This window comes from Mesoplodon bidens (assembly GCF_964165515.1).
Source record: "Mesoplodon bidens genome assembly, chromosome: 18".
NCBI classification, from domain to species: Eukaryota; Metazoa; Chordata; class Mammalia; order Artiodactyla; family Ziphiidae; genus Mesoplodon; species Mesoplodon bidens.
In genome coordinates this window covers 46085866-46108968 of record NC_138175.1, presented here as the reverse complement: position 1 = coordinate 46108968, position 23103 = coordinate 46085866, and the positions used below count along the sequence as shown (strand labels likewise).

The 23103-nt window shown below is 39.3% G+C and overlaps 2 protein-coding genes across 16 annotated transcripts in view; one reads left to right on the top strand and one right to left on the bottom strand.

Annotated features, from left to right (window-relative positions):
* Positions 1-47: 47 nt before the first annotated feature.
* Positions 48-12432, bottom strand: ZNF829 (zinc finger protein 829). Of its 8 annotated transcripts, none has more exons than XM_081217190.1 (5): positions 12050-12432; positions 11428-11501; positions 6558-6684; positions 6157-6252; positions 48-2318 (listed from the first exon to the last, which is right to left on the bottom strand). In XM_081217190.1, exons 2-5 carry the CDS (start codon positions 11458-11460, stop codon positions 1339-1341), a joined length of 1236 nt encoding a protein of 411 aa, XP_081073316.1. In that variant the 5' UTR covers positions 11461-11501; positions 12050-12432; the 3' UTR covers positions 48-1338. The 8 variants fall into 8 exon arrangements, with proteins under 8 accessions (XP_081073316.1, XP_081073318.1, XP_081073317.1 ...); XM_081217192.1 differs by having other exon boundaries at positions 11428-11485; XM_081217191.1 differs by having other exon boundaries at positions 12155-12432.
* Positions 12433-12508: 76 nt separating this feature from the next.
* The window catches only part of ZNF568 (zinc finger protein 568), a 45402-nt gene continuing 34807 nt past the window's right edge, over positions 12509-23103 (top strand). The window contains exons 1-4 of one of the 8 annotated variants that reach the window (XM_081217151.1): positions 12509-12624; positions 13914-13984; positions 17470-17749; positions 19268-19326. In XM_081217151.1, the coding sequence (XP_081073277.1) occupies positions 17734-17749; positions 19268-19326 (75 nt within the window). In that variant the 5' untranslated portion in view covers positions 12509-12624; positions 13914-13984; positions 17470-17733. Of the gene's footprint in view, positions 13985-17469; positions 17750-19267; positions 19327-23103 lie in introns of all 8 variants that reach the window. The other 7 variants (XM_081217152.1, XM_081217153.1, XM_081217155.1 and 4 more) reach the window with 7 other exon arrangements.

Below are 23103 nucleotides of genomic sequence, written 5' to 3'. Positions count from 1 at the left end.
GTCTATTGCCTCTCCCCTAGCTCAGTCCTTGGGATATCACCAGAGTAAAAGAAAATATGTAGATCTAAAGAGGCAATACTTTGAGAACCCCTCAAGTAGATTGGCACCAAAATGTTTATCGGTAGTTATTTAGCAAAATGATAGTCAACCACAGAAAAGATTATGATACCATTAAAAGGAATGATACATAAACATCTATACTTGCTGAAATAGTAGCATGATAAAAGCAGGTTATGGTACAGCATGCATGTCACAATTACACTAAATAAAGCCTGGAAGGATATGTTGTGATAATTCTAAGTAGTCATCTCGTTTGGTAGGCTTAAAAATAATCTTTATTTTTTTCTTTGTGTCCTCTTTTTCTTTTTTACGATAAGAAAATATTAATTTTACAAAAGGAAAAAAGAATACAGCTGCCTTCAAAAACAAAGTTATAATTCCACCATGAATTCAAAGATAGCCTATGTAACACAATTTACAGTGCAGTAATTCTGTAGGCCACAGATATAGAAAAGATGGCCCTAAAACATAAGTTAATACAAACTCCATAACCAAAACAGAGAATAATTGCGAAGGAATTATGGAATAAGTAGTTTTGGGATAGAATCTTTTCTTGGGGAAAAGGGAGTTCAATTTAGACCTTGAATTCACATTTTAAAATACATTTGGTTAACTTTATGTATAAAATTACAAATACATTAGAAAAAATAGTGTTAACAGAGTGTAATGGGTTGAAATATGCTGAGGTCCTAACACCTGGTATCTGTGAATGTGATCTTACATGGAAATAAGGTCTTTGCACATATAATCAAGTTAAGATGAGGTCCTTAGGATGAGCCCTAATGCAATATGACCAGTGTCCATGTGAGAGAAGAGACACAGAGAGAACACAGTGTGGAGATGGAGGCAGAGGTTGGAGCAATGCGTCTACAAGCCAAGGTATGTCAAAAATTGCTGTTGTAAGAAGCTAGGAGAAGGGCATGGAACAGATTCTTCCTTGGAGCTCCAGAAGGAACCAACCTTGCCAACAACTTTGATTGTGGGTTTCAAGGCTCAAAAACTGAGAGAATAAGTTTCTGTTGTTTTAAGCCACCTAGTTTTGTGGTACTTGGTACTTTGTTATAGTAGCCCTAGAAAACTACTACAGAGAGGAACTTTGATCATGCATTATCTGGGATTTTTTGTTTATTTTTTGCATTACCTGTTTTAAAAAATATTATTATAAAGGTTATCAAAAGGGCCTATCATTTATCCATTATGAATTCCTTCATGGTGGATGAGGTCACAGAGACTACCAAAGGCCTTTCCACACTCCTTACAGTCATAAGGGCCTATCATTTATCCAATATGAATTCCTTCATGGCGGATGAGGTCAGAGCGACTACCAAAGGCCTTTCCACATTCCTTGCAGTCATAAGGTTTCTCACCAGTGTGAATTCTTTGATGTCGAGTAAGGTTTGAGCCTTTATTAAACGCCTTTCCACATTCATTACATTCATATGGTTTTTCATCTGTATGAATTCTCTGATGTTGAATAAGTTCTGAGCTCTGAATAAAGGCCTTTCCACATTCTTTACATTCATAGAGTTTCTTGCCGGCATGAATTCTGTGATGGTTAGTAAGTGTTGAGGCGCTACTAAAGGCCTTCTCACATTCCTTACACTTATAAGGTTTCTCACCAGTATGCATCCTGTGGTGTTGAATAAGCCTTGAATGTTGAGTAAAGGCTTTCCCACATTCCTTACATTCATATGGTTTCTCACCGGTATGAATTCTCAGATGTGGAAAAAGTTGTGAACTCTTAGTAAAGGCTTTTCCACATACTTTACATTCATAGGGTTTTTCACCAGTGTGAATTCTCTGATGATCATTAAGGTTTGAGCAATAATTAAAGGCTTTTCCACATTCCTTACATTCATAGGGTTTCTCACCAGTGTGAATCCTCTGATGTTGAGAAAAATATGAACTACAACTAAAAGCCTTGCCACATTCTTTACACTCATAGGGTTTTTCACCAGTGTGAATCCTCTGATGTCGAGCAACAAGTGAGCCACGACTAAAGGATTTCCCACACTCCTTACATTCGTAGTTTTTTTCAGCAGAATGAATTCTCTGATGTTGAACAAAGTGTGAGTTTTGATTAAAGGCCTTTCCACATATTTTACATTCACAGGGCTTCTCTTCATTAATAGTTTTTTGATGTGGAATAAGAAACGTGGGCTGAATAAAAGTGGGTATGTCTTCATGGGTAAACATCACTTGACTAAAATGTCTCTTCTTTAGAGAGAGTAACTTGGTCTCACACATGGATTCCAGATCTGGAAGAAAATAAAAATGCATACACTCATTTTTCCTATGCTGGGAAAGGTTAAGCTTCTGAAACAGAAATGCAAAGATTAAGCTGAAAATATTTGGGAAAGTAAATGCTTAGACAGTTCTCAAATATGACTAGGCAATTGTAAAATTGATAAGAAAAGTACAGACATTAAGGAGAAGCAACAGAGGAAGCTGAAGAGGGTAATTAGGGAAATAGATGACCTCTATAATCTTGGTGTGGATCAGAATCACCTGCAACTTCAATGAATCCACACTGTTCAGGGCCATCCTCCACATTATACAGTGATTCTAATCATATATACATTTATATAAGCATATACTCACACACAGAGCGTCATACTATATGTTTTGTTATTTGTGGATAACTGTCATACCTACAGGACTACTGAGGAATAAATGTGTTGAAATGTATAAATGGGAGTGGGGGAAGGTCAGCAACTCTAAGCAAAGGGTATATTGTTGGCAAATTCACACTGGGGGACAGCCCTCAACAAGTCTAGGGTGCTGAATGAAACTGGTGAGAATGGCAGACACGTAACTTTCTTCTGTGAATAGAGCCTCACATATGTTGGGGATTCACTGAAAATAGTTTGCCTTGGAATTCTGTGATGCTGATGCTGGGAAAGAGAAATGGAATCTTCAAGTCGTGGCAGTTACTAAGAAGGGAGGAAGCTGGAGTGTTAGAAGGAAGAGAATAAGAATGAAACATTCTCTGAGAAAATAGGAACTCCATGTCAACATTTTCTGCCACTCTGCATATGTCTGCTAATTACCATGAAAGCACTGTAAGTATTGATTTGGGGCTTACAAATAAATCTTAGTGAGTAAGTGAATTCATAAATAATCTGTGAGTAATGAGGGTCAATTGTATTTTTAATAAAAGGGGGGCATAATTTCTGTCAAAAATGGCAGACAGTATATGTAAGTTTACCAATTCTTGTTCATGAATCCACAGGAAAATTATAATAAAAGCTTAACAAGGGGAAAGGAAAACCCCACTAGGACAAAAGATACTAGAGAAGAAACAGCAGCAATAAAACTTGGAAACTGGAAAGCCAATGGATGAGTGATAAGTGACTACAGACTGGAGAATATCAAATTGAGCCAACAGTGGGTAAATTCCACAGTACTGATTCATGGTGCAAATCCCTACAAATGCACAAGAATTGGAGGCATCAGGCACTTCTAATAGTGGAGTGCAGAGAACAGTAAAAGCTGAAGGATGAATTCAAAGACTGTATCTCCTCCCCATCCCACAGGACAGGATGATTATAGTTTTTCATTCTCACAGAAAACTAGAAATCTAGAAAAATGGAACCAGAGAAAATCTGGACTCAGGAACATCCAGCATAGCTGTGGGCATAGGTACTGAACTGAGAAGAAAGAATTAACAGAAAATATACATACTTGTGATACAAAAAATACATCTGGTCTTTGTTTCCAGTTCCTGGCACAGGGTTTCAAAAACCACTGGAACTTCAAAAACCACTAGACTGTCTTTTGTTATTCACAACAAGTGCCTTTTGATCATACCTGAATTTATGATAAGGAGGTGATTCACAATGGACCCTTAGTTTCAAGGGATGGGACTGGTCACCACTCCCCACATAATGACACCCCCAGTAAAAAACTTGGCAAGGATTGGGGGAAGCTTCCTGGTTGGTGAACATATCTATGTACCAGAAGAGTACAAGGTCAATAACACAAAGTGTGGGTAGTGAGAAGTAAAAGTGTTTTTGTATGTGATTGAAGTTAAATTGTTATCAACTTAAAACATACTGTTATATTTTTGAAAGCCCAATGATAACCACAAAGAAGATACCTTATAGAGATTACAGAAAAGAAAAATAAAAAGGATTCAAAGCATATCAATACAAAAAATCAAAGAAACAAAAGGAAGGCAGCAAAAGAGGAAAAGCAGGACAAAAGAACTACAAAAAGAACAGAAAACAATGAACAAAATGGCAATAGTAAATCCTTCAATAATATCTTTAAATGTAAATGGATTAAACTCTCAAATCAAAAGAGACTGGCTGAATGGAGAAAACAACAATATCCAATTATATGATGTCCTCCAGAGACCCACTTTAGATTTAAGAACACAGATAATGGCTGAAAGTGAAGGGATGGAAAAAGATAATCCACGCAAATGGTAACCTAAAGAGAGCAAGGGTGGGGCTATACTTACATCAGATAAAATAGACTTTAAGCTAAAACAGGCTTTAAGCTAAAGCTGTCACAAGAAACAAACAAGGATATTATACAATGATAAAACGGTCAATTCACCAGGAAGCTATAACAATTATAAACATACCTGCACCCAATATAAGAGCACTTAAGTATATTAAGCAAACATTGTCAAAACTGAAGGGAGACATAGACAAAAATACAACAGCAGGACACTTCAATAGCCTGCTTTCAATAATAGATAGAACAATCAGAGAGTAAATCAAGAAAGAAAAGTGACTTGAACAATACCATAGGGCAAATGAACCTAAATGACATATATAGAATATTCCATTCAACAGCAGCAGAATATATTCTTATCAAGCATACATGGAACAGTCCCTAGGATAGATCACACGTTAGTTCACAAAATAAGGCTTAAGAAAGTTAAGACGGAAATTATATCAAGTATCTTTTCTGACTACAATGGAACAAAACTAGAAATCAACAGCAAAAGGAAAACTGGAAAATTCACAAATATGTGGAAATTAAAAACACACTTTTGAACAACCAATGGCCCAAAGAATTAGAGAATATCTTTAGACAAACAGAAACACTTATGGGATGCAGAAAAAGCAGTATGAAGAGGGAATTTTATAGTTCCTACATTGAAAAAGAATCGCAAATATACAACCTAACTTTACATTTCAAGGAACAAACTAAACCCAAAGTTAGCAGAAGGAAGGAAATAATAAAGATTAGGGCAGAGATAAATGAAATAGAGAATAGAAAAACAACAGAAAAGATCAATGGAACTAATAGTTGGTTTACTGAAAAGATAAATTAAATTGACAAACTTAGCTAGATTAAGAAAAAAAGAGAGGAGACTCAAATAAAATCAGAAATAAAAGAGACATTATAACTGATGTCACAGAAATAAAAACTATCATAAGAGAATACTATGAACAATTATACACCAAGAAACTGGATAAACTGGAGGAAATGGAAAAATTCCTAGAAACATACAACCTACCAAGACTGAATCATGAAGAAATAGAAAGTCATGAAGAAACAGAAAGTCTAAATAGAAAGTCTATAACTAGTAAGGAGACTGAATTAGTAATAAAAAGCCTAGGCTCTTCTTTGTTGGGAGGTTCACTAGTGAATTCTACCACACATTATGCCAATCCTTCTCAAACTCTTCCAAAAAAACTGAAGAGCAGGGAAGACTTCCAAACTCATTTTATGAAGCCAGAATTACCCTCAGACCAAACCCAGACAAGGAAGTCATAAAAAAGAAAATTTGCATTTATATTCATCAGGCCAATATCCCTGATGAATATAAATGCAAAAATTCTCAACAGCACACTAAAAGGATCATACATCATGACCAACTACGATTTATCCCTAGGATGCAAAGATGGTTCAACATACAAAAATCAATGTGATATACCACATTAACAGAATAAAGGATAAAAATCACACAATCATCTCAATAGATGAGAAGCATTTCATAAAATTCAATATCCTTTCATGATTAAAAACTCTCAACAAACTTAGAAGGTATAATTGTCCCTATTTGAAAATGACACAGAAAACCCTAAAGGCTCCACATAAAAACTGTCAGAATTAAACAAATCACCTCTCACTTACCTGAACAAAGGCCTCTCGTCAGCTCTCTGTCAACCATCCAGGGCTCTTTTCCTTGTTCCAATAAGGAGATCACAGTTGGCTTAGAACTGGAAAGTCCTGATCACAAGAAAAGACATGGGACATGGTTATGCTGTTGGTGTCCCAGAAATCAGATCCGGTCCCTTGGTGATCAAGAAAGAGATGCCCCTATAGGGAAGGACCAGAGAAAGATGAAGATGAAGCTTCAGCCACAGCCCAGTGGAGCTGCCCATTTCCAACTCTTCCATTCCATTCCAACTCAACCATTCCTTGGGGAACAGAGTGCAGAAATTTCACTGGTTACTTGAAATGAGTAATTCACAATGGAGAAAGGAGACATTCCCAAGGGCAGACTCTGAATTTGGGGGGATAGTTATCCTTACCCACTGAAACCAGGTTACTGAAATTCTCCAACATCACTTCTTTGTATAAATTCATCTGACCAGAGTCCAGGCACTCCCATTCCTCCTGAGAGAAGTTTATAGACACATCCCTGAACATCACTGACCCCTGAAACAACAAACATGCTTTCACAATGGAAAGAGAGAAGAAAAAGATGATAGTAGATGAGGTGGTAGAAGGCTCTGCATAAAAGGACAGAGATTATTAATCAAATTGAAGGAGCTGGAATCAATTAAATCAATGTAAGTCAAGACATATCTCCTATATACAGAGGGGTATGCCTAGGAATGTGCAAACAGAGTGGACTTTTCCAATGAGATGAAATAGCAAGCATGCAGTTCAGTGCCTGGCCACAGTAAAGTCTGCATAAATGAGAATTCCTTCCCATGTTCCCTTTAAGCCCCAAGAGAGGGAAAAATGTAATGGACTTAAAAAAAAAAAAAAACCTTATGATGTATTTTGGAGTAAAATTTCAGAATATCAGGGAAAAACAGAACTTTCTAAAAGCTTCTGTGGATCACATAAAAATTTTCAGGAATCAGAATGGCAATGGATTTCTCAACAGCACCATTTAAAACAAGAAAATGAAGTGATTCCTTTAATATTACAAAAGACAACAAATTCTGGCCGAGAATTCCACACACAGCCAAAGCTAGTATGAAGATTATATAAGAAGCAAGATTAAATACCAAAATTGGTTTGCAATAGTAAGTCATGCTTTTCCACTAAAAGGGGACGGAGGGGTGGTAATCCACGAGATAAGCTAAATTCTTAGAAGAATTCCTTGATCGGAAATTATGGCTTTGCATTTTGTTGTTCTATTTCCTGAAAATAACTTGGAGATGCTCCTGATTTGTCCACCTACTGCTTTGATTCCTTGGATACCACTCATTCTTTCACTTTAAGCAAAAACAAGTAATTGTCGCAGACGTCTCTGTATTTTGCAGCTGCCCTCTTGTAAGACGCACTTTTCCCAAATAAAACAATTTTTAAAACCCATTAAAAAAAAAAGAAAGATTAAATACCAAGTTAGTGTGACGATTAAATCAAGACAATTCTAGGGACTTCCCTGGCAATCCAGTGGTTAAGACTCCACACTTCCAATGCAGGGGGCGTGGGTTCGATCACCGGTTGGGGAACTAAGATCCCACAAGTCATGTGGTGCAGCAAAAAAAAAAAAAAGACAATTGTAGAACCACAGAGAATGAATGTTAAATTATCTCCTGTCTAGCTTTTCTTAGGAAGTTAATGGCCTAAGTGTTCCATCAAAACTAGAGAGTAAATTAAGAAAATGAAAGGTATTATATTCTGAAACTAGAAAACTAACATGAGAATGGTAAACAAAGTCCAGTATAATTGTAAAAGGCAAGTCCCCAAACAATATCTAGACCTAGAGAGCAGACCTAGAGAGCAACACCTAGAACAGGAGGATAGAGAACTATAGTAAAGAAACTGACTACTGAGCAAAGAAAAGAGGGAGTTCAGTTTAAAGAAACAAAGCAGCTTAGTAGGTCCCCCTTTTCACACTGTAAGCTTCTAGCCTGAAGCAAGTCTGAGCTCAGAGAAAAGGCTTTAAATGAAATTTGCACATTATTATACTCAACTAGAGGTTGTAATTAGTAAAATGAGACTGATCTTGTGACTGAAAATAACCAAAGAATGCCAAAGAGTGATCAAAACAATTATAGGGACTACACAAGCTTTTATTCAGGGCAACAAAAACATTAGCCATAGAGTTGAGAGTGGAAATTATAGGGGAAAAAAAATTCTTTTGCTTGCTCCCTATGGAGTCCTGCTTATTTCGAAGTGTTGGTTATAAGTTGATTTGATTTTCCAGGTACACAGTCATAGCATCTGCAGAAAGTAATAATCTTACACTCTCTTTTCTAATTTTTAACCTAATTTTTCCTCTTGTCTAAGTGCTTTGGTTAATACATACAGAACAACGTTAAATAACATTGGTAATGCTGTATACCCTTGTCTTTTTCTGATTTTACCTGGAATGTTTCAGATATTTCCTGATTAAACATTAGGTTAGCTTCTAAGAACAAAATTCATTTTATTCCTTTTAAAATTTATTTTCCACTACAGTATACTACCTCCCTAGAGTTACTCCCATTAATATTGGGCAATAATCTTCATTACAGAGATGGCGAGTGTAATTAGAGGTTGATGCGGGAGGGGAACCAGATGCTCTGTTTGGGCTTCGGCACAGGAGAATGGATTAGAAAGACTCGGCTCTTTTCTGAAGAAATTCAGATAGAAAGGCCTTAAACTGAACAGACTTGGGGAGACTGATTCTCATCCTGATTTTCTTTGCCTCTGTACCAAACACACATTTTTAAAATTGAGAGTTCCAAATTTAGTTTCAGCTCCCAATTTATACCTTCAGAAAACACCATCTCTATTCTGAGTCCTCTGCCTTGGTACACTCTGATTTTCAGATATGAGTGTCATAAAGTGAACTGAGAGCCTTATGATTTGGTGAGCTCCCCAAGATTAGAAGTGTTGAAACATAACTGAATAAAGATATTTTTTTCTACCAGTTAGAGGAAGAACCCCAAAACTCTAACTACCTGCCATGCCCTCCACTCTTGTCCTGAAACAAGGCAAAGTTCTTTTGCCTAATATTGCTTTGATTTTAGCTACAAGTATTAACTCTAAAAACCAAAAAGAGAGTAAGAGACCAAAAAACAAGGAGAGAAATTATAACTTATGTATAATTAGAACCTAAGAAGAAGAGAGAGAATATGAGGCAGGGCAATCTTTGAAGATGGCTGAGGATATTCCTGAACGCCTATCCACACATTAAAAAACCCTTAACAAATTCCAAGCAGATAAATAAAAAGAAATGCACATTTAGGCACATCATACTTGAGTTACAGAAAGCCAAACACAGAGTGAAAGTCTTAAAAACAGCCAGAGGAAGAAAAGTCAAATTACCTCAAATGAGGAGCTAGAATAATTAAAAATAGGTTAAGTAAATAAACGGGATTATTGCTTTAAATATAAATATAGAATATTTACATAACCTTGGGACAGGGAAGGATTTCCTAAATAAGATACAAAAAGATACCACCAAGGGAAAAAAATTTGATAAAAAATTAGGGGGACTTCCCTGGTGGTGCAGTGGTTAAGAACCTGCCTGCCAATGCAGTAGACACGGTTCGAGCCCTGGTCCAGGAAGATCCCACATGCTGCAGAGCAACTAAGCCTGTGCACCACAACTACTGAGCCTGCGCACCACAACTACCAAAGCCTGTGTGCCCTAGAGCCCGCGCTGTTAACTACTGAAGCCCGCGTGCCTAGAGCCCGTGCTCTGCAATGAGAGAAGTCACGGCAGTGAGAAGCCGCGCACTGCAATAAAGACTCAACGCAGCCAAAAATAAAAAAATAGAGAATAAAATAAATTCAGATATTATTCATAAAACTACCTTAAGGGAAGTGACAAAACAATCCAGATAGTAGAAAAATATAATCAATAAAGGATCCATAGCCAGAAAATATAAAGAATTCCCATGAATCAATAAGAGATAATCCAGGGACTTCCCTGGTGGTGCAGTGGTTAAGAATCCGCCTGCCAATGCAGGGGACACAGGTTCCTGGTCCGGAAAGATCCCACATGCCACGGAGCAACTAAGCCCGTGCACCACAATTACTGAGGCCTGAGCTCTAGAGCCCGCAAGCCACTATTACTGAGCCCGCATGCCACAACTACTGAAGCCTGCCCGCCTAGAGTCCGTGCTCTGCAACAAAGAGAAGCCACTGCAATGAGAAGTCCGTGCTCTGCAACAAAGAGAAGCCACTGCAATGAGAAGCCCGTGCACCACAACGAAGAGCAGCTCTCCACAACTAGAGAAAGCCTGTGCGCAGCAATGAAGACCCAACGGAGCCAAAAATAAAACAAATAATTTATATATTAAAAAAAGATAATCCAAGAGCAAAATAAAAGATTTCAACAGGTGTGTCACAAAAGAAGAAGCCCTGATAACCAATAAACATATAAAGTGGTGTTCAATCTCATTATTAATCATGGAAATCGCAATTCAAACCTATGTGCATCTATGTATATGTGTGTTTGTACAAATAAATATTTTAAATAAGTGTTTAAAGATTTCATGTCTGACACAACTCATCTGACGGACGAATAAACCATAACTCATTCACAAAAAAAGTGTATCTTTGAAAAATGGTATTTACAAAGATCATTTGACAACACAGGAGAATGATACTTTTTAGTGAAAATGTAGGATATAAAATGGTAAATGAAGCATAATCTGATTTTGGAAAAATAATGAAAATACACCAAAATATTAACACTAGTTATTTGAGTGGTCTCATTTCATTTTTCTTGGTAATCTGTGTTTTTAAAATCTCTAAAATAATCATGCTTTTATTTTAAAGTCATAATAAATATTGCATTTAAAAAGAAGAAAACTTGGGACTTCCCTAGCGGTCCAGTGGTTGGGACTTCGCCTTCCAGCGTAGGGGGTGCAGGTTCGACCCCTGGTGGGGAAGCTGGGATGCCACATGCCTTGCAGCCAAAAAACCATAGCATAAAACAGAAGCAATATTGTAACAAATTCAATAAACACTTTGAAAATGGTCCACATCAAAAAAAAAATCTAAAAAAATTTAAAAAATAAAATATAAAAATAAAAAGAAGAAAACATGGCAAACAGAAGTGGAGCTGTTTTCCAAATAAGTAAACATTAGGTATATGAGAGTTATTGTGCACGCTCAACTATCCTTTTCTCCAGTGGGAAAATTATAGGAACCTATAATCAAACGGCATCTTTATTAAGCATTAACTTTCAGAAGAACGAAAGAAAAGAGGAAACCCCAACATACCCTGAAAACTGCTTGTAGAAGTTCAGCATGCATTGTTTCCTTCTCTTCTGTGCCTCACCTGGAGAAGGATAGAACTTGGAAAGTAGAAAGTCATCGTAAGACACCAGGTTTTTCTTGTTGCTCAAACTGGTCAGGTCACAGGTCAGCCCATTCCCCATCCCCCAGCACATAAAGGGAACGAGATCAGAGGAATGGGGCGTCCCGTCCAATCCCAGTGTCTCAGGAGAAAGCTGAGGTTACTGCTGTTGAGGTCACTAATCTAACCAAACCTCACAGAGATTTCCTAAGGACAGAGTTCTGGAGTAACAATCGCACAGCTGACAGGAGCCTCATACCCATACACACAGTGCCACATACCTTAAGCAGTCATTCTTAAAACAAGGGAACACGCACTCCACATCCGCACACAGAGCCAAACATGGTATCACAGATACAATCGCAAATTCAACACGGAATACATACACTCGCACAGTCGCAGGTACCCCAGTGTCGCGGGGTCACAAGCACACACCACCATAGGGGAACACAGTCACAATTCCACAATGACAGGCATCCTATATCTGCACACGGGTCGCATAACCTCCCCCTTCTCACGCCGCTCCGCCCGCACAGGCCCAAGTACCGAGCTCCATATCGGCCTCCGGTCTCCTCAACTTAGGCCTTTCATGTCCCCGGGGGTCCGAACTTGCAGAGCTGAACCAGTTCCCCCAGGGGCCCACGATCTCACCTCAAGGATCTAACGCTCCCGCCAGGCGTGATGAAAAGTTCGAGTTCCCGCGAGAAAAAGGACGGGCCGCCGGGCCCTCTGGGAAATGTGGTCCACAGCGAGCCCCACGGCCGATTCCTCTCAGCGCCCTCGCTGGGTCCACCCGAAATGAGTGCTCCTGCAAATCTCAGAGTTTAGCCAGGTCTCAGAGTTGCAGTTCGCGGTACCTCGGCACGCTTGGGCTCAGCCACCAGAACAGACCGAGCTCACCAGCCTCCCTCACACAGGAAACTCCTGCTCCGTTCTGGCCGGAAGTTGGGTCGGGCCGCGAGGGCTTCTGGGAGGTGTTGTGTAGTGGAACTTCCGTTGGGAGGCGGGCGCGGAGGGTTGGTTCGGCATTACCGGCACTTGGCCTGGGCCGTAGTGCGTGTCACCTTCACCCAGCTTCCCAGAAACTGCGCGCTAGATGCGCGCTCGGGCGTTTCCGGCAGGTGACGCTACCGCGTCCCCGGAGCGGGACTTGAAGGAGGGCCTCAAGCAATCTGGGCTGAACCAGCGCGCGCCGCTGACGGGGCGGAGCCTTTAAGGAGGCCCAGAGGGTCTGGAGTAGTGGCAGAGTGCTCCGGGTGGGAGTACGCTCCTGGAGCGTGGCTGGAGTTGTTAGAACAAGAAACTGGTGGAGAGTTAGTGTGTGTGTGATTATGATGGTCTGTGGGGTTGTGATCCTGTGTGTGTGTGTGTGATTGTGATGATGCGACAGTGATGGGGGTGTGGTTGTGTTGAGTGTGGTGGAGTAATTGTGATGGGATATTTGTGTCATGGTGATGTTTGTAGTTGTCTGTGATTTATGATAACGTGTGTGGTGTTGTCTGTTATTGTCAGGTAGATGTGCAGTGTGTGTGAGTGTGGAGGTGTTTGCAATTGTGATATGTGTAGTGGTTCTTGTCTTACCTCATTTGACTTTTGTGTAGCCTTTGGCATAATTGGTAACCGCTTGAAAAAAATTTCTGTATTTGGTTTCACGTGGTCTTTCCTCCCCACTGGCTACTCTTTCTTAGTCCCCTTTGCTGCCCTTTTTTTCCCCCAGCAGTCCTTGGCCCGGTTCTGTTGCTCTCCAGTTTCCCTTGGTGATCTTTTCCAGATTTATTATTTCATCTTCCTATGTCTTCTTTTATTATATGTATTAGTTATTGTGATCATAATAATGCTGCCTAACAAATCACTCTTAAACTCAGTGGCATGAAACAGCAAGCATTTATTCTCTTGTTCACAGGTTTGCAGGTTCTGTGTTCAGCTTATCTAGGCTGGGCTTGCCTGGGTGGCTGGACTGCAGAATAGATTCAGACCTGCTCCACATGTGTTCTTTCGGCAGCTCAGGCTAAAAGGACAGTGGTTACCAGGACGTGTTCTTCTCCTGGTAGATCACCAGAGTGCAAGACGGATCATATAAACACCCTTAAAAACCTCTGCTCCCAAGTATACTAATATTAGGTTAGCCCGAGCTATTCAGGTGCCTAAGTGTAACATTAATTACACCCAGTCAGAGGGCAAGGCAAAGTTAAATGGCAAAAAGTGTGAATGTGTAATCCTCTTAGAAGGGGGTGAAACATTGGGACCCAGATTCCAATCTACGACATTAAGAAACATGCCTCTTTATCCTGGTGAATGTCTTTTGGTCCATGTTCTCTTTTGTCTGATAATATTGCTTTTCATGTTTTGTTATTGTATTTTACAGGAATTTCATTTTACGAACCCTTCCCTTTATGTCTTTATACTTCAGGTCTGTCTCTTGTTAAGAGCATATTGCTGGGCTTTTCCCCTTTTTATCCTGTTTGACTGTTATTTTAATAGGTGAGTTTAATTCATTTACATTTATTGTGATTGCTGATAAAAATTTGTTTTATCTTCTATTATGCCTTCTTTTTTATTGTGCAGGTTTACCTTATCCCCATTTCTTTCTCCAATGCTTTGGTTTCTTATCCTTGAATTTTTTAAAATTAATTAATTAATTTATTTATTTTTGGCTGCGTTGGGCCTTTGTTGCTGCGCGTGGGCTTTCTCTAGTGGTGAGCGGGGGCTACTCTTCGTTGTGGTGCGCGGGCTTCTCATTGCAGTGGCTTCTCTTGTCTCAGAGAACGGGCTCTAGGGCGTGTGGGCTTCAGTAGTTTTGGCTCGTGGGCTCTAGAGCACAGGCTCAGTAGTTGTAGTGCATGGGCCTAGTTGCTCTGCGACATGTGGGATCTTCCTGGACCAGGGCTCGAACCCGTGTCCCCTGCATTGTCAGGCGGATTCTTAACCACTGTGCCACCAGCGAAGCCCTCTTATCCTTGAATTTTTAACATGCATGTTTAACAAAACCCAAACTTAAATGATTTTAGAACACTTGAACTCCAAACTACCCACCCATTTCTATGTTATTCTTATCTGATATTTTGCTTTCTTCTAATTTTAATTACCCCAAATTAGTATTTATTCATTTGCTCAATATGTACACCTGACCTTTGAACAACGTGGGGGTCCGATTTCCTCCCCACCCCTTGCAGTCAAAAATCTAAGTAGAACTTTACAGTTGGCCCTCTGTATCCTAGGTTCTGCAGCTGCAGATTCAACCAACCTCAGATCGTGTAGTAGTACTGTAGTATGTATTTACTGAAAAAAAAATCTGCCTGTAAGTGGACCCACACTGTTCAAACCCGTGTGGTTCAAGGGTACACTCTGTGTGTGTGTATTTTTTTAATTGTGGTAAAATAGAGATAACATAACACATGACATAAAATTTGCTATCATAATATCTGTACCCCTATGTTCATTGCAACAATATTCACAATAGCCAAGATATGGAAACATCTATCGATTAACAGATGAGTGGGTAGAGAAAATGTGGCATATATGTACAGTGGAATATTATTCAGCCTTAAGAAAGAAGGAAATCTTGCCATTTGTGACAACATGGATGAACCTTTAGGACATTATGCTAAATGAAATAAGCCAGTTACAAGACAAATACTACATGATTCTTTTACATGAGGTATTGAAAATAATCAGACTCAAAGAAGCAGAGAGTAGAATGGTGGTTGCCAGGGGCTGGGAGAGAGGGAAATGGGGAATTGTTTTCCAATGGGTACAAAGTTTCTGTTATGTAAGATGAATAAGTTCTCGGGCCCTGTACAACATAGTACCTATATTAACAGAGTGGTATTATGCACTTTGAAATACGTTGAGAGTAGATCTCATGTTAGCTGTTCTTACTGGAAAACAACCACAAAACACAAGGAAGTTTTTGGAGGTGATGGATATGTTTAGTACCTTGGTTATGGTATTGGTATTAACAGATGTATGCATATGTCCAAACTGTTCAGGACATATACATTAGATTTGTGCAGTTTTTTTTGTGTATCAGATATACCTCAATAAAGGCAAAAAAAATACACAAAAATTTTACCATTTTACCAACCATTTTTAAGTGTTCAGTTCAGTGGCATTACATCCATCATGGCTGTGCCACCATCACCATCTATTTATCCATAGAACTCTTTTTATCTTGCAAAACAGAAACTGTACCCATTAAACAATAACTCCCCATTCCTTCAGTCCCCCAGTTCCAGACAACCACCATTCTACTTTCTGTCCCTATGAATTTGACTTTACCTCATTATGTACTCTGTGTACCAGATCTTACAGTATTTGTCCTTTTGTGACTGGTTTATTTAACTTAGCATAATGTCCTCAAGGTTCATCCATGTTAAAGCATGTGTCAGAATTTTCTTCTTTGTTAAGGCTGAATAATATTTCATTGATTGTATATACCACATTTTGTTTATCCATTTATCTGTCAGTGGACAATTGGATTGTTTGTTTCTTTTGACTATTGCAAATAATGCTGCTACAAACATGTGTGTACAAATACCTGTTCGAGTCCTTGCTTTCAGTTCTTTTAGGTATATATCCACAAGTGGAATTTATGGATCATATAGTAATTCTGTTCTTAATTTTTTGACTGCCATACTGTTTTCCCTAGTGGCTATACCAGTTTATCAACATATTTTTTGATCACCTACTATCAGTGGCAAAAAGACAAAAATAAATCCTTGTTTTCATGTATTTTATATGAGGGGGTGGAAAGACAATATGCATGATAAAATATATAATTTGTTAGTGATAATTGCCATTCGAAAAAAATAGAAACTGTGTGAGGGACAGTAGGAGTATATCCCAAGCATAACACTTCTCAAAATTTATTATAATTGAATGTTTTCTGTTTTATTATTTCTTTTCTGTCATTCAGAGTAAGGATTAGTCTACTCTCTTGTGTATCATTTTTTTCACCATAGATGATAAATTAATGTCATGTGACAATGTCACTGTGACATGAGTATAATTCTCATTTCAAATGACGAGTATGGGAGTTCTATGTTACAACTCTCGTTTATTCCAATTGTCAAGATAGATAGGAAATGGAATAGCTGGACTTTTAATGCACCTCTCTTTCACACCAAATCTGGGGTTGCTGAAAATCTGAATGTTTTTTGACTCAGCTTTATATCTGTCACTGCATCAGGCCTACACCTTTATGCTCACAAAAGATATTTGAGGAGCAGATATTATGTGAACATCACTATTGTATTCACTTTGTTTCTAGACTCTTGGTGTTTCTATTGGTTCAACCTGAGTTGCTGAGTCTTTGAGTTTTCTTCCAGACTCCTACTGTCTCAGCATCTCTGGTCAGTGACTCCAGGGACTGTGAATTACAAGCAAGGAAGCTAATTGTTTGGGGCTGTATTAATTATCTATTACTGTGTAATAAGGTACCTCAAAATTTAGTGGCTTAAACAACAATAAACATATATTAAACAGCAATAAACATTTATTATCTCAGTTTTTGGGGAGTGGAGAGTGACTTAGCTGGGTATTCTGGCTCAGATATTTCATGAAGTTGCAGTCAATTGCTGGCAGGGCTGCAGTCATCAGAAGGCTAATGGGGACTGGAGGATTTACTTCCAAGATGGCTGGCAAATTGGTGTTGGCTGCTGGCACAAGCCTCTTCCTAAGGCTTGTTGAGTGTCTTCATGGCATGGTGGCTGGCTTCCTTCAAAGTGCGTGATTCAAAAATGTGCAAGACAGAAATCACGATATCTTTTATGACCTAACCTTGGAAGTCACACACTGTCATTTCTGCAAGATCCTATTGGTTATACAGGTCAACTCTATTCAGTGTGGGAGGGGTGTATGAAAGACATGAACACCAGAAGACAACGATCATTGGGGGCCATCTTGGAGGCTGGTTCCCATAGGGATCCAGTGAGAAGACATCAGGTAAATTGGATTTATATCATAAGCCCACAGGTCCTGGCTCCACAAAGATAAGACAGATCTGTGATGTGAGGATAAAGAACCGTGAAGAGCAGGTATCTATCATGGAAGGAGACCTCCTGATCTGAGACCTTCCCTGGAAGCTGGGGAGTCCTGAGATAGAGTGGACCCTGGAATTGCTAGACGTGCACCCTATCTTAACCCCTCTGTTTAGAGTGGGAAAGGCCTGACTGACATCTCAACCTTCAGAGATCAGCAGTAGCTGTGTGACAACGGAGCATTTGACCCAGATGATGGAAGAGACAGGTGAGGTGGCTCAGAGATGGGCAGAGTTTAGGAGAGAGTCTGTAAAAAGAGTTAGGAAGTTCAGTACTCCTACCAAGAAAGTTCACAAGTTATTGACCGTGTTGACGTTTGTTTTTTATTTTATTCACTTGACAACTTTTTTAAAATAAATTTTTAATATAATTCCTATTTTTCTTAAATACATTTAGATTTTTTTTAAAGTGCTGTTAAATATATAACTGTAAACAAAAGTTTCCTGTTCCATTCCTTCCCATAGCCTGTTCCCACTACCCATAGGCAATTACTTGGAACATTTTTTTCTGGATATTGTTATTCAGCTCTGATTTCCTGAATAACATCCTCATACTGCTAATGTTTGATTTCAGTTTTAGATATTTCCTATTGACTTTTGACAGTAGAAATAAGGATTTATCTCTGTTTTCTATCTAACCCCTTCCTCATCACCCTCACCCCACCCCGACTCCCACCCACTCTTCTTCTTGCCCTTCTTTCTAACATGGTGTTTTGTTCGAGGTTGAAGGTTGACCAAATGTCAGGATCTGTATGCATTTTCTTTTGAGCTAGTCAGTTTTCCCGGCAAGAAGTCCTAGATTGTTTGAGGAGTGTAAGCCAGGACTCCTGCTTTTGGGAGGCAAAGAAAGGAAAAAAGTTGAGGGGAACACTTCATCTTTCAATCTGACAGCTTTTACTTAATTCCCTTATTTTCTCTACATTGCTTCAACCCCACCTTGTATGTAGTTCCCTGTTTTTCAGCCCCACCCCAAACTTCTGCCTGTAGCAGTGCCTAATACCTCCATTCCTGAGCCTTTCAAGTGTTCTGCCATGGTTTCCCCACCCTCGCTTAAGCTTCATCTTTCTCTAGGTTAGAAACCAGTCATTTGCTCTCTGTCTTTCAGAATTTTGTTGACATCTCTTTTCTGCTAAAATCTTCTGTATTCTTTGTCCTTGTGAGATTCTTTCTTTTGTTTCTTTTGTTTTGGTTGTGTTTCAGAGAGAGCAGAAATAAATGCAAGTATTCAGTCTTCCATTTTTAGCCTGAAGGCCCTGAATTTTTTAGGGTAAAAACTAAGTCAATTAAGTTATTTTAAAATGCCTTTAGAATTATAACTGCATTTCATTCCATCATATGAATGTTCCACAATGCCTGTAACCTGTCTCTGATTAAAGGTTTTTCCAAATTCTTCACAGTGTTTCATAAATAACTTAATCCTTAAATCTTTGTGGTATTTATTATTATGTACTTAAAAAATCTCCTATTAGGAATAAAATAGCAGGAAACTAGGGAAATAGATTCATTGGGCACCCTAGACTTAGCCCTCCAGAAATTCCCATAGAACCCTATATGATTAAATTACAAGCCATCTATGTACATTTCAGTGTCTCTGTAGCCTGGTGGTGGTTAATATTTCTCAAAGCTCTGAGGATCATTATAGGTGATCTTATAGCTGGTGCTGAAGATTTTTCTAGTCCTTTATCTGGGGCTCTGAAGTAAACAGATTTTTATTTCTCTTTCCTCAGCTTGGTGTTCTCCAGATTCTGCCCTTTTCAAGGAAGAAGAGGATATGACCAGTTCTCTTGTACGTTGTGTTTTTTCTTTTTAATTTATTTATTTTTGGCTGCGTTGGATCTTTGTTGCTGTGTGCGGGCTTTTTCTAGTTGCGGCAAGTGGGGGCTACTCTTCATTGCGGTGCACGGGCTTCCCAGTGCAGTGGCTTCTCTTGTTGCGTAGCACAGCCTCTAGGCGTGCAGGCTTCAGTAGTTGTGGCGCACAGGCTCAGTAGTTGTGGCGCACGGGCTTAGTTGCTCCACGGCATGTGGGATCCTCCCGGACCAGGGCTCAAACCTGTCTCCCCTGCATTGGCAGGCAGATTCTTAACCACTGCGCCACCATGGAAGTCCCTTCTTGTACGTTTTAAGCATTTATTTGTTTCCTGCATTATTTTACAACGCAGTTGCAGTGGGTTACCTTAACCTACCAGTAAGTTGGAAAAAACTAAATCAAAAATCAAGGTGAGGAAAAATACAGCTAGAAGGTCAGAACCTGGGGAAATTTGACATGTGGCTATGCAGAAACAGGTCCATACAGGATTATAAAACTTGAGTTCAAATTTGAGGGACTTCCGTGGCAGTCCAGTGGTTAAGACTTTGCCTTCCAGTGCAGGGGGTGAGGGTTCAATCCCTGGTCAGGGAGCTGAGATCCCACATTTCTCACGGCCAAAAAACCAAAACATAAAACAGAAATAATATTGTAACAAATTTAATAAAGACTTTAAAAATGGTCCACATAAAAAAAATCTTTAAAATATTTTGAATACGATCTGGAGAAGCAAAAGCAAACTGAGACATAAAGTTCATCCCATAATTTGCACTACTTATGAGGAAAAAGCTTATAATTCAGGAAAGAAAAAAGCTTTTCATTGGCACTTAGGTCAAAAAGAAATCCAAAATAATTCCATAATTCTTATGATTTTAAGCTCAGTTTATTAAAAGTCCTTCTTGGCCATAGATTAAAAACTAGAATTATCTGGAAGAGTAAATCGAGTACTTCTTTCTTTTTTTTTTTTAATTATTTATTTATTATTTATTTTTGGCTGTGTTCTGTCTTTGTTTCTGTGCGAGGGCTTTCTCTAGTTGCGGCGAGCGGGGGCCACTCTTCATCACGATGCGTGGGCCTCTCACTATCACGCCCTCTCGTTGCGGAGCACAGGCTCCAGACGCGCAGGCTCAGTAGTTGTGGCTCACGGGCCTAGTTGCTCCACGGCATGTGGGATCTTCCCAGACCAGGGCTTGAACCCATGTCCCCTGCATTGGCAGGCAGATTCTCAACCACTGCACCACCAGGGAAGCCCAAGTACTTCTTTCAAATGATCCTCCATATATATTTCCTTCAGTTGAGACTTTTTAAGTTGAGCTAAAATATATACTAAAATTCTGTGGCAGAATTTTTTATAGTTCTGGTATCTGTAACTCTCCACGTCTTTTTTTATGGTCTCAAAAGGTACAGTATTCTTCATCTTCTTACAAAATGACTCATTTTCCTCTGCTGTTGATTCTTTTTGTTTCCAACACTGGAATCCCTCACACTCCTGTATTTTAAATATTTTCCACTGCCTCTTTTTCCTCAGCTCATATCTTTTCCATCCTGAAACACACACACATTTCTATTGACCATATGATTGTGTGACTTACCCAGTTATTTCTCCCTTTGGCAGAGTGGTTTTCTGGGCCTAGACAGACTTGGGTTCAAATCTTGGCTCAGTGACTTACTAAGTGCATGATTATGGGCAAGTTTCTTAATCTCTTTGGCCTTAGTTACATCATCTGTAAATGGGGATAATAATAATACTTACCCCATAGGAATATTGGGAGGGTTAAATGCACATAGTAAGTGCTCCATAAATGATAAATATTGTTAATAATTATTAGCTATATAAATCTTTCTACCTGAAAAGGTCTTTGAATGTGTTCGCTGTATTCATTGACCTACTTTTTTAGTTTAACATATGAAACTGATAAGATAAAAGAGTAGATGCCTCATTTGTGTTCACAAAATTAATCCTTCTCTTCAATAAAACTACCATAAATACTGTAATAAGGCAAAACTGAGAACAGTTTTTGTAATACATATGCAGAAATATACTAACAATTCTTAAAAACCAGTAATTAAGAAAATAGAAAATTGGGCTTCCCTGGTAGTGCAGTGGTTGAGAGCCTGTCTGCCGATGCAGGGGACACGGGTTCGTGCCCCGGTCCGGGAAGATCCCACATGCCACGGAGCTGCTGGGCCCGTGAGCCATGGCTGCTGAGCCTGCGCATCCGGAGCCTGTGCTCCACAACGGGGGAGACCACAGCAGTGAGAAGCCCGCATACCGCAAAAAAAAAAAAAAAAAAAAAAGAAAATTGGGTGAAGAACATGAGCAAACAGTTGGAAAAAATGCAAGTGGCCAACAAATATTTTAAAATAAAAATGTCACAAAGCAGACTATTCAGATTTGTAGATACTTTTTTTTTTTTTGCAGTACACGGGCCTCTCACAGTTGTGGCCTCTTCCATTGTGGAGCACAGGCTCGGGACGCGCAGGCTCAGCGGCCATGGCTCACGGGCCCAGCCACTCCGCGGCAAGTGGGATCCTCCCGGACTGGGGCACGAACCCGCATCCCCTGCATTGGCAGGCGGACTCTCAACCACTGCACCACCAGGGAAGCCCCTGTAGATACGTTTTTTAGGTGTATTTTGAATTAGTGGGTAATGACCATCTTTTATGAGAGGATTCCAAATAATTAGTTCACATGTGAATTTTCCTTATAAAGTAAAAAGCTGGAGATAAGGAGTTGTGATCAACAAATAGGACACTCTTTTAGCTTTCAAAAACTTCATTCAGGGCTTCCCTGGTGGCGCAGTTGTTGAGAGTCTGCCTGCCGATGCAGGGGACGCGGGTTCGTGCCCCGGTCCGGGAGGATCCCACATGCCGCGGAGCGGCTGGGCCCGTGAGCCATGGCCGCTGAGCCTGCACGTCCGGGGCCTGTGCTCCGCAGCGGGAGAGGCCACAACAGTGAGAGGCCCGCGTACTGCAAAAACAAAAACAAAAACAAAAACAAAAACGAAACAAAAAAAACTTCATTCAGTTCCTTTCAGACACCAGAGCCAGACATCTTGGTCTGGACTATCAAACAGAAATGGACTGCCTATGTTTCTGGGCATTCATTCTAGAATATGGATGTAAATATATTCCGTGGCAGCTTTTATTTATATTTGAATAGACTACACAGCAGCTAGAAAAATCTTCTACAGCAATAGTATAATAGCTTTATTGAGTACCTGTTATGTGCCAGGTATATTGTGCTATAAGCTTAACATAGCTTATTTCATGTAATCATTATCAGAAGTTTGTAGAGTAGATATTATTTTAATTTTTATAGAGAAAGGAAGTGAAGCACAGAGATTAAGAAACTTACATAACTTCATGCATCAAGTGTGCAGTAAAGCCAGGATTCAAACCCATACAACCTGACTCTAGGACCACACTCTTAAGATACTGTACAAATGGAAATCCACTCATGAGTGAAGAAATGCAAAGTTTGCCAATTGACTCTTCATATTATTTGTCCATTTTATGCCATTAGTCCTTTTTTTACTTGAAATTAAGGGATTTTAAGAATGCCTGCTTCAGCATTAGTATTTATGCAGATATCTTCTTCTAATTTGTCACTTATATGTTATCGTGTATCTTTTGTTATATATAAACTTTAAATTTGGATCATTTCATCTAGCATATGATAAGTTTGTGCATACAGTAAGAATTCAGTCAAAATTAATATGCAACATTAATTTTTATTGTTGTTGTTAAACTTGGG